The sequence below is a fragment of the Bos taurus genome, chromosome 12, assembly GCF_002263795.3.
Source record: "Bos taurus isolate L1 Dominette 01449 registration number 42190680 breed Hereford chromosome 12, ARS-UCD2.0, whole genome shotgun sequence".
Classification (NCBI taxonomy): domain Eukaryota; kingdom Metazoa; phylum Chordata; class Mammalia; order Artiodactyla; family Bovidae; genus Bos; species Bos taurus.
The window spans coordinates 76203045-76215290 of NC_037339.1; the positions used below are offsets into that span (position 1 = coordinate 76203045).

A 12246-nucleotide genomic window follows, 5' to 3' on the forward strand; every position below is an offset into this window, starting at 1 on the left:
TTATTCGTAATTCATAATAATACTCTCTCAAGGCTTTTGATAGTAATGAGGTATAACTTAGGTAAAGTTTACTGTGCTTATCCCCCATTGTCTCCTAGAATAGGGTGATGTGATTATCACGTATTTATAGGAAACTGAATTCTTAAACCTCTTTATATTTTAATCAATAGTCAATCTAAGAAAGAAATGGAAAATTTTATCTGAGCCAACCTGAGGATTATAACCCAGGACAGTCTCCCAGGGAGCTCTGAGATCTGTTTGCAGAGGGAAGGAGGTGACCAGAACATATGTGATGTTGACAGAGGGTGCATGCAATCAAGAACGCATCTTGGCAGAAGGTTGCTGCTATTTGCAAGGAACAGATAGATTAGTTAATGATTTTAGTGCTTTTCTAAGTGTGGGAAAATGCCAGACCCTGAGTTTATGACATTTCCTCCTGAAATATCTAGCTGTCTGAGGGCCAGCTCTGTCAGTTTTCCCAGAGCACAGAGTGCCTCACCCTGAACTTTGTTTTGAGTTCCTCCCAGAGTGTGCTATAGGTCAGCGACTGCAGCGGCTGGTGATTTGATTCTTAGAGAACTGGATGGTGGGCAGCTTTCTTCGTTCTCTCTCTTCCCTTTCAGTCGTAATACTCACTAAGGCTTGGGAAACATTTCATCACCAGCTTTCCCCAGTGCTCTTAGGAATACTCGTTCCCAGGTCAGGAGGATTTCATCATTAGGCTACTCACTGCTGTTACTAGACTAGGCCTTGTTCACAAGCCTCTGAAGCACCCGTCTGACTAGTGTGTTATGGTCTAGGAAATGGTTCCCTCTTGTTGCTTCTTCCCTTACCTGGAGTCACACTGTTGGCTCTTAGAGGATATGCTTTTGGTCAGTTGTTTCACGTCGCCTAGTCGTCATTTATTTTACACAGATTTGGTAATGCAAATAACAATAATCTTGTAAAATAGTCAAAATATAAGTAAAATAAGGTCATAAGTATTTAAGCTATGAATTTCCATTTCGTGTGGCCCAGTATCTCCCCAGGTCATCTGACCAGTCTGTTCTGCATCAATCTCTATCTTTGAGGAGAATGATGTCTTGGCATTGTTCACCTAAGGTGTGTACACGTACAAGGTATGTGGGGGTCATCGTGACCCCCCATAGGATTGAGTAAAGGATGTTATCATCTAAGGAGTTGCCTAGCAGGCGCCAGAAGGAGAAAGATTGATATTTGTGATTGAGCAAGAATTTTTGCCGATGGGGAGGGCTGGGTAAGCACATGACAAAGATGCAGTTCAGTTCAGTTCAGTTCAGTAAAGAAGAGGGGAAGCAACGAAATGGGCAGAGAAAATTTTATGTTTAAATTTTTCTTGTCTTACCTTAACATAAAAATTTTTATTTCATCGCCCAAAACATTTTACAGTAGCACTTTACTTATTTGACGACTTGAGGTGGTGCTGAGGTACCAGAGGCGTGAACCAGTGGATTCTATGTTTTTGTCATATGGGAAGTATGAACTTAGCACCAAAAAAGTGTGTCCTTTGGTACCTTTCCAGTTTCCTTTAAAAGCATCTAAGATGACCATTTAGACCATTCACTCACCATTCTCCCAGCAGACGTTCTTCTAGGTGCAGAGGCCATGAAGTGATCAAAATCAACCAGAATTCTTCCCCTTCCAGAGCATACATACATTCAGATAAGTGAACCTTAGAATAGAGCTTTACGCCAATGAGCACACTTTATCCCTGCCAGAATTTAGTCATGCGTTTGTTCATTGCTGAGTAGAATGTACTAATTCTTCATAGGCTGTCCCTCCTAAAATTGAACACATGATTTCATAATGGTATATGTAATGGTGGGGGGATAGATATGGGCAAGAGAATAAAATTCTTCAGCCTTCCTCAATTCCTTAAAGGAATCTCTGACCTACCCTTCCCATTAAGAACCACCCCCCGCCTTACTAAACTGTGAGCTCCTTAAGTACAGGCAACAATTGTACATTGTCATTACTTTTTTCCTTATTTCTTTAAGACATATGATTGCATAAAACGTGAATAACACAGTTGTTATGTGGGTTCATAATGTATTAGGACAGAAAAGTATCACTGTGAATGAGGGTAATGTTAAATGGAACTCTCCTCTCGTAAGTTTCCTTTATTTTACTTGAAGTATTTTGGTATTAATTCTAAGCACCTTGTGTGTATATTGAAATCCCTAGAGCAAACACAAGAAAAAATATGAGATATTGCTTTAAAAATTCCATTAAAGGAATTAAGATGAAATACTGAAAAGTATTTGCTTAATGCAAAAGGAAATAAGAAAGTAGGAGCAAAGAACAAAAAACAGTTGAGATAGAACCAAACAGCAAAATTCCTCTGTATCAAGGTAAATATATTAAGTGTGAACAGGGAAAGATGCTAATCAAAAGGCAGAGATTGTCAGACTGGATTTAAAAGTGAGAAACTGCTGTGTGCTGTCCACAAGGCACACTTTAAACGCAGACACACACACACGGAAGGCTGAAAGTAACAGGACGGAGAGAGATTAATACGGAAATAGAAATCGGAAGTGGCCACATTAATCTAAGACAAAATAGACTTTGTGAGTATCACTGAAAACAAGGAGACTTTATTGTGATAAAAGGGTCGATGTATGTGTGCCTGATAACAGCTTCCACATACACAAACATGTTCCAAGTACTTGGGGTTAGAACTATGGGCAAATGGATAAATTCACCATCATAGCTGGATACTTTGAGATGAAAAAAAAATAAAAATTAAATTTTTTACTTAATTCAAATCTCACAATTCTGATTTGTTCAGATTTTTTTTCACAGTTCGTGATATTTATGACAGCATTTTGCTGTCTTCAGCTGAATCACTGTGCTTTTGCTGTTGCACAATTCCATTTTCCATCTTCTTTTTTACTCAGACCTTCAGAAAAGGAATCCTTACTTCCTCGCCCCCTTCACGTAACTTTTAGCCTACTGTAGCTTTTAAATTATGAAGTAGATGAATATATGTTTTCTTTTATAATCTAGGCTTTATGGTTCTTACTTAAAAATCCTTTCTCATCCCAGTGCCAAAAAGATGTCCCTTCTATATTTGCGCAGAAAGATGTGCAGTTTTGTAAATTACATTTGTGTCCTTAACCCACTGGGAGGTTTTGTGTGGTATCAGGCAGAGGGGGCTGGTTTGACTTCTTCCTTCCGTGTGGCCTGTGTGTTCTTATCGTGTGTGACATACCCATTTCTGCTGTGTACCAGGTGCCTTGTAATGGAGTCTGTGTCTCTGCCCTTGCTCTTTACATCAGTTTGACACACTCTAGATAAAGACCTGGGGCTTCCCAGGTGGCACTAGTGGTAAAGAACCCACCTGCCAACGCAGGAGACAGAAGAGACGTGGCTTCAATCCCTGGGTCGGAAAGATCCCCTGGAGAAGGGCACGGCTCCAGTATTCTTGCATGGAGAATCCCATGGACAGAGGAGTCTGGCGGGGTACAGATCACAGGGTCACAGAGAGTCAGACATGACTGAAGCAACTTAACACATACACACCCATAAAGACCACCCTGTTTTGCTTACTCAAACTTTATAGCATACTTTATAATCTGATAAGCCTCAGTATGCTTCCCTGAAATTACCTCATCTATCCTGTACCCTTTATTCTTTATTTTTAAGTCATTTTATCGTGATATATAATACACACCAAAGTGTCCATAAACTCTTTAAGTGTCATGAAGCCAAACAAATCACGATGAAGCAAGCGTGTATGGATTTATTGGCTGGGAAGTACATCTAGTCAGGCCTACATCCCGCTGAAAGATTACCAGTAATCACAAAGGGCAGAATCTCAAGTTCATTTTAGTGCTTCTCTTTATACATGAAGGTGCAGGAATCTGAGGTCACTGAAAGTACTTCCTGAGCTGTGCATCTGACCGTCTAGGGACCTGTTTATCTGAAGCAAAGGGTGCCTTCTCCTACGTTTTCATCCTGAACTTTCCCCAGGGCGCACCATCAGTGCGTGACTACCATGGGTTGTGACTTCACCCTTGTGTAATGAGCTGTTTTGTTCTCTTTTTTTGTTCATGCTTTTAAGGATTTCTTTCTCTGACTCTCATGGAGCTAGATGTACATTTCATTTTATTATCTTTCTTGGGACTCTTACACTTTCAGTTTGAGTATTTATATTCTTTGTTCATCCTGGAAAACTCGGTTATTATCTCTTGAAACAAAGTCTTCTTCATACATTTCCTCTGTGGTCTTCTTTTGGAAGCTCCGAAGACATCCACGGAGGGCCTCTGTGTCTGTCTGGAGCCCCCACCATGTGGAGCCCAGGTGTCCCCCGAGGGGCTGCCCTGCCCTCGCCAGAGCCTCCCTGACTCAGGCCCTGCCGAGCCCTTGCCTCCTCCCTGCAGAGGAGACTGGTTGCTTCTGGCACTGAGTCCTCTGATCCTCCCCTTCACTCCCACCTTCCTCTGCCATCCATCCAGGGCCCCTCTCCCACCTGTGGATTTACCCTTCCTGGCGACCGCTAAGTGTGTTTTCCGTTTTGTTGGTGTGGTGAGGATTACAGATGTTCTCTCGTTGCACCGAATCTGAAGCTTGTTTCTGTTTTCGTTTTCTTTGTTGTTTTGTACAATTCACGAAGGAAGTAGCATGGAAACTATTTGAAATCAAAAGTCCTTTTCCATTCGCCTTTTAGCCTCCGCCAGTGTGTCTGTTGCTTCTACCACTGCACCAAAGTTGGTTAATTTTGCCAAATCCAACGGTCATTTTCCTCTCTCACGTCTTATGTGAACTCTGGGCTGCATTAGACATGGCTATTTCCTTCTTAAAACATGGTTCTCTTAGCTTCAGCAGTACTAAACTCTGCTAGTTTTCCTTCTTACTTGCAGCCCCTTCTCAGATTGCTTCACCGGCTTCTCCTACTCTGTCCATCTACAAAATCCTGGTGTATCCCAGGTTCAGTCCAAAGTCCTCTTCTCTCCTCTGTAGTATCCCCTCACCCTCCTATTGTCTCTTCTAGTTCTCATGCTTTAAATGTAGTCTGATACAACAGACTCTCAAATCTTTCTCTCTGCTAACTTTTCCCTTGAGTTCCAGAATTTTATATCCAACAACCCACTTGACGGCTCCACCAGGATTTCTCATAGATACTCCCGAGTTCATTCTTGCATTGCCTTTGCCGTTTTCTCTGCCGGAAAGGTTTTTCCTCCAGTTCATCAAATCACTGGCACCTCATTATCCTTAAAAATTCTGCTCAAGTGTCACTTCCACCTGAGCTAAAGAAGATCCCTGCTCCAAGTCACCTTACTGTAATTCCTTCATAGATCTTACCCGGAATCATTTTATATGTTTGCTTGTTTATTGTCCGATCTCCGTATTGACCATGACTGTCAGAGTAGGGCTTTATGTATCTTGTCTTCTGCTCAGTTTTAAGTGCCTAGAACAGCACCTGGTATATAGCAAATTCTCAATAGATTTTTGCCTAATTAGGTAATTTTATTCATAAAATATTAAAGTGTACTTTTCTCTTACTAGAAAGTTATCAAACCTGCTCTGATTTGATATGAATAACTTCTTATCCTAAGAATCAGATTCATAAAGTTGAAGATTTCTAACAAAGGAATAGCCATTCTCATGTTTACCTAGAAAACCACAGGGACTCTTTAGATTCCTCTTACCATGTAAATTGTCTTAAAGATGAAAAATAGTAAGCAGAACTGTTCATTGCTAACTATTGGCAAGGATTTCTAAATCTAGGAAAAATCAGTACTTGATAAATTTATTAAAATATTATATACATTTTAGATCATCTTTATTTTCTGATAAAGGTATGTCTGGGTCACATCACTGACTATTAGGGTTGTTTTATGTCAGTATGTCTCTCTGATGGCCATCTGCCAATAAAAGTAACCACAAAGTTAGTACAGTGTGAAAGTGTCTTGATAATCAGATATTTTATGGCTTTTTTTTTTTTCCTGAAAGACAACATTGTTTTTAAGTATGGTGCCAGTACTTTCAAGTGTTAAATAGGTAGGATTTTGCTGTCTCTTCTAACTTACTAAAAACACATTTGTTTACTGAGGAGATTCAGTGTTTTGTTGGTTTGGTTTGTCCTGCTTAGTATCCCGCAACTCAGTAAGCATTCTGGTTTTTACCTCACCCTACGAAAGTGAAGGCAAAAGCACCACCTGAAGTATTTTACGGTCACTGATTTCTGTGTCAGATATGTTCCCTAAAAATTTTATGACCTGTCAACAATGCAGTTGGACTCTTTCTCTTCTAGGCTTCTGGGATCTGCTACAACAGCAGAACGCTGCAAGTCCACAGGGTGCTGTATGTGCCCAGTTGGATGGCCAAGTTCTGCGCTTGGACCCTGGAGCCCCTCTTCTCATCCTCGGAGCCCACCAGCGAGGCCAGGGTCGGGATGGGGGCCACAGTGGACATCCAGAGGCAGCAGAGGATGGAGCTGCTGGACAGGCAGCTGATGCTGTCACAGTTTGCACAAGTGAGGCGGCAAAGACAGCAGCAGGTAAACGATAACAATCACAATCGAAAGTTGAGAGGTACTCAGGGGCCTGCGTAAACGTCTCCTCTGAGATCGTACATGTGGTTGGGACCGTGTGTCATTCCTCTGCCTTGCATCATGGATATCTTGACATGTTTCCAAGGTCTCTGATCGCGACTATTCTTAGTGTTTTCTTTGGAAGGTAAAAAAAACAAAGTAACTTGCCACTGAAAGACTGGTCAAACTGGACACTCTCGCTCCACTTCCAATAGATAAGCATGATTTCTTAGAGAAACACCAACCTAGTTAACAAGACGGAATATTTATCTGTTTTTATCATCTTGTAAAAGCCACAGTGTCTTCCTGTTAAAATGCTTATTATTGTGTGCTCTGGAGTAAAGAGCAGATATCAGACTTCTTGATTTTCCTTAGTTGAAATGGAGAGACTATGAAGGTAATAGAAGTTCAAGGAAACAACCAATGAGCCGGTCAGATAAGTGCTGGGTTTTCTCAGCCTTGTCATTAATCGTCAGGAAATATCGAGCACTTGCCCACAAAAACGGCTCCGTCCAAACAACATGATTCCACACTGGTGTCCCCAGGGTTCCTCTCAGTCAAGCTGAGCCTGCTTGGGCGCTTCTGTGATCCAGCACACTGGGCTTGTCATTTCCCGTCTCCATCCCCTTTACCCTCTGGGGTATGAGAGAGAGTTCTGTTCTCTCTCACATCACCTGCCCGCATTGCGTGTGAGAAGTCGATCTTCATTGCATGTGGTCTGGAAAGTGATGTCAGGTGTGACATCCTTGGACGTCAGTGGGTCCCAGAATTTCCATCTAGGGTGGGGAGAAGGGGTTCCCTTATCAGTGGGCCAGGTCTGCAGGTGAGAGAGAAGGAAGTGAAGGCTGGTCCTTGCAGGTGTATTTGACTCCAGAATGTACAGTAAAGGAAGCTGACGCGTGGGGAGACAGACGCGGCTCCTGGAGAGATCAGGGCTGCAGGTATGGCTAGAGTCTGTGTGTAGGGTTGGGAGGTGAACCCAACAGGTCAGGGGTCCCCACCTCTGGGATCTCACGCCTGATGATCTGAGGTGTAGCCAATGTGATAATAATAGAAAGTGCACAGCGAATGGAATGTGCTGGAACCATCACCCCCACCCCCGATTCTTCTTCTGTGAAATCAGTCCCTGGCGCCAGCGAGGGCGGGGACCACTGCAGAGGATCACACCTGGGATGAAATGTAGGCAGCAGACTCAGCCTGTATTTAGTAGGAGGAAGAGGGGAAAGTCTTTGAGGAAATGGAAGGAAGAATGGTAAGGATGAGGACTCAGAATAATCAGCGTCCAGAGTGATAATGAGTATAAATACTTTCTAATAGCCTGGACAGAGCTGAGAGGGAGAGAAAGAAGTGTGTGTGATCTGAGATGGCTGGCTCAGCTAACGAGGGATTCAATGGCAGCACCATCCCATCAGCACAGAAGAGCAGACAGGGAGAAGTACATTGACTGGGGTGCCCGTGGGCTGCCTGAGAGGGGGTTCCCTGAGCAAAACGGGAGGTTGTGTTTCTGAAGTTGGCGTCCCCAGCAGATTCTCACATGCAGAGCTGATGCGACAGCACTGTTGGGATGATCACAGCGTTGGGGGAGCAGTGGTGAATGACAGAGGGGGCCTTTGAGCACCAGTCACAAGGAAGGTCTGAGAGCTAATCTTATGGCTCAGGAGCCCTGGCGTTGACAGAGTGTCTGCCAAAGTGTCTCCAGTCCAGACAGACACAGGGGTGGACTTTGGGTCTTGAGAGCTGCACTCCGTCCACAGAGCGGTGTCCCTTGACACCCCACAGCAGGAAGACTGAGTACCACTCCTGGCGGAGGTGGGGCCTGAGCACCGCCTCTCGTGCTGCTGGGAGCTTCGTGTTTCACTCAGGTTCCTGGAGCAGCTCCTCCCGGGTGGCAGGGGCACTCTTCCCAGGGAAAACCTTAAGCGGAAGGTCCGAAGGACTGACCGCCTCCCCTCCTGCGGCAGCCCGCCTCGACGGCACCCTGGTGACCAGCCCCTCCTCTGTGGTCCACTTAAGAGTCCCGGCCCCGCCTGGAAGGTGACTGGATGAAAATACAGGTGCTCAGCCCTGTGGCGTCTGGGTCCCCAGTCCCCGCGTCCTTCCTGGGCTGTGTCTGCCACACATGTGTCTGCCACACATGTGTCGGCTAGAACACAGGTGAGGAGGTTTAGGAGATGCCCTCGCAGGTTACCCGAGCGCCATACCGGGTCTTCCCTCCCACATTGTGTGCCCTTGGCTGAATTTTTCCTAATGATCAGGGTTAATTACTCCTGCAGGATAATGACTCCTTCCCTTGCCTACTTTTTTTTGGTCAGAAGAGCCCAAACTGACAGGACCACAACGGTCACTTAAGAAGTAGCAGTGTTCTTGCTTTGTCCCCTCTGGAACCTCCTTTCCTGTGAGCCAGGCTCTGTAAACCAGGGAGTCCAGGGTCATGGGACAGGGAGCCCAGACGCCCCAAGTGGGTCAGCAGGAGGGCGATCGTCAGGGCCCCTCTCCTCCCACCCCTGGTTGCCAGGAGCCATATGCTCCGCCCCCTGGGCACACAGCGCCTGAGTGACAGTCGTTGATTTGGGCTGTTCTGCATACTGGAGCCCCAAGCGCCATCCTTGCCAGGTGCCATCTGCAAGTTGGTGTCTCTCTCGCCTCACCTGGCTGTCCATCCGTCTGGCGAGTGGGCAGCCCTGGGTCATGCTGTGAGAGGGTTGCTGTGCCCCGTAGTCTGGGCACTGCCCTGCCCTCCCGGCTGGCAGCAGGCCTGTGATCTGAGAGATGTCATCTGGCACCCTGGTCAGCCCCTCACACAGCCCTCCAGCCCACAGGGAGCGGTGCCATGTGACAGAGAAGGCAGGTGGCCCTGAGACCGGAAAATGTGTCACTTTCAGGTAAAGTGAACTGTGGCCTGTGTCAGTCAGCTCAGGTTGCCCCAGGAGAAGACCGTGGACTGGGTGGCTTAAACAACAGAAGTTTTCCTCAGTGCTCTGGAGGCTGGAGGTCCAAGATCAGCACTGTCAGGGCTGGTTTCTGTCGGGACTCTCCTTGGCTCTCGCTGTGTGTCTCGTGGCCTTTCCCTGGTGCCTGCGTGTTCCTGGTGTCTCTTCTTCCAAGGACGCCGGTCCTGTTGGATGAGGGCCCCATCTTTATGACCTCATTGAACCTTAAGTACCTCTTTGAAAGGCTTCCCAGGTGGCCCCAGTGGTAAAGAACCTGCTTGCCAATGCTGGAGACACGAGAGACCCGGGTTTGATCCCTGGGTCGGGAAGATCCCCTGGAGAAGGAAGTGGCAACCCACTCCAGTATTCGTGCCTGGGAAATCCCCATGGATGGAGGAGCCTGGAGGGATACAGTCCATGGAGTTGCAAAGAGGCAGACATGACTGAGCACACATGTGCTCTTTAAAGGCCTTGTCTACAAGTATGGTTGCATTGGGGGGGTCAGGGACTTCAGCATATGAACTTGGGGGTGGGGGGTACATGCTTCAGTCTATAGCAGCACCCCTTCCTGAGCAGTAAAGGGCCCAGCAGAGTCAGCCTGGCTCTCAGGCACAGTCGGTTCTCCTGGACAGGTGGTGGAGTGTCCAGGCTCAGCACTGCCCTCGCTCACCCTCAGAAGCCAAGTCCACCTTGGAGAGCGGGGCCCACACACAGCCTCCTTCCACCTCAACTGCACTGTTCACGTGCCGGCCTGGGGTGAGCGGTGCCAGGACTGGCCGACGGCCACCTACCGCATCGCTCTGTCCCCACCTCTTCTGTGCTGGGCGTTCGTGGTGAGCATGGGGGCCTGGGTGTCACACTACCTGCCTGTTCCTGCCGGACCACACGCCTCTCCCCAGGCAGCCTCGTCCCCTACCTTCCCGTCCCCTGGCCACCCAGGCGAGCCCTTCACCACGCCCGGTGAGTCCATAGATGTTATTCCTTCAGGCCACCACTCTTTCCACGAGAAGTGCACGACCAAATGCACTACCCAGGGTCTCCCCGTCGGGAGCACTTGTCCCCGTCCCTGTCTTTTCAGGGTGACCCCCAGCTGGAGCTGTAGTGCAGCCACTGTCCGCTTTCAGCTTTCACTTGTGTACCGAGCTAACCCATGAACCGAATTTGGTCACTTGGTCGTAGGAACCCAACCTGGTGTCGCAGGAGGTGTGAACTGGGGCAGAGGTTTTTACGCGGCAGGGCTGATGGACATGGTGGTCCAGGCGAACTTGCCTCCGCAACCCCACTGCACCCCCGGCCTGGCTCCTGCTCACCCTGCACACACCACTTCCGTGGGGTGATGGGTCTTTAGCCCCACCTAACGCTAGAACTTGGTAGGTCTGACACTTCTGGCCACCCGCTCACTCCGTGCCCATGGCCAGGCACTTCCTGTCCCAAAGGGTCCAGCAGCAGTGTAACTGGAGTGTTGTGTAATTCTCTGCTGTGTATGCGTGCCCTGGCCCCAGCGCCCGAGGCATCAGCACCACGGTTGTCCCCTGTGGCTGGCTGCGGACTCCACCTGGGGTCTTTACCCACCACAGATGCTCTGAACACCATAGTGTCTGCTGGGTCGCACAGCCCAAGCACCCATGAGTAAACCAGCCCCAGGTCCCCGCCCTTCTTAAAGGGCTTTCCAGCAGGCGGCCGTGAAGTGGTGCCCTTTGGTCTGTGACTCCGCCCGCCGCTGGGCAGGCTCCCCCACTTTCCGAGGTCGGTCTTGCCCCCAGGTCAGTATGCTAGCCCCTGGAGTCCTACCACTGGCTTCTCGTTGTGAGGTCTGCTGCAGAGAAGAGCACAGGGGGTCCCTAGTCCTGGACTGACTCGATTCCCTCTGCATTTATCCCCAGTATCAGCCTTGAGAGTCCCAGCTGTTCCCTGCCCGCACCCTGGGCTCAAGGTGCTGGCTTGCCCACTCACTGCTGTCGAGAGGGCTGTAGAACAGGGGCCCAGATGTGTCTCACTCCAGGGCCTCTGCTCTGTCCTTCACTGGGTTTTTCTTTCCTTCTTGGCTTCAGCTGGTAGGAAACTCAATGCTAAGTTTAAGGTTCAGTCAGATTAACTGTTTAAACCCAAAGTTAGTACTCCTGCCTCCATCTTTTTAAAATATCTTTTTAATTGTTTTAGGATCCTTCTGCTTTATTGCAGACCTCTTCAAATTCTATGATTGCATTTACGATAAATTTATTATTTGTTTACAGACTGTGGGTTTTCAAATTTTTTTTGTAGAACCCAACATTTGTTTGGTCAGAAAGCCATTCAGCTCCTAAATACTGTGTGTTAGATTGATCTGTCTGCAGTTTTTAATTTCAAGCATTCCAGAATAAGGCCAGAGTCCTGTTTGGGTGTATTCCTTTGCACTTCTTTGCCTGCTTCTGTCAGATTTTATCTTGTTGCCTGGCACCTGCTTCGTGCTCGCTGTCGTCCACCTGCCTGTGGTCTGCACTTGGCTCTGGGGTTGCAGTCAGCCAGCAGTCGTTATTGAAACAGTGACCAAGTTTGGTGCAGTCGGCCCCTGAGATGTGAAAAGCAAGTCCTTTCCCTTTAGAGAGGTTTTGATCAATGTCAGGGAACTCAATAGACACACTTGAATTAGAGAAACATCAAGAATGATGAAATACTGCCCAGAGTGCCCAGGGCAGTAAGACCCCTAAGGGGGCCTGATGCTGTGAGAGGCTTCTGGGAGTAGAAGGCTGGACAGGATGTGGGCGGTGGAGAGGATGAGGCCGG

General features: G+C 47.5%; 1 protein-coding gene across 2 annotated transcripts in view; it reads left to right on the forward strand.

The window, feature by feature from the left end:
- The window catches only part of UBAC2 (UBA domain containing 2), a 170469-nt gene that overhangs the window by 123407 nt on the left and 34816 nt on the right, over positions 1-12246 (forward strand). For both annotated transcript variants that reach the window (XM_010810958.3, NM_001103344.1), the window contains 1 exon segment: positions 6275-6520. In XM_010810958.3, coding sequence (XP_010809260.1) covers positions 6275-6520 — 246 coding nt within the window.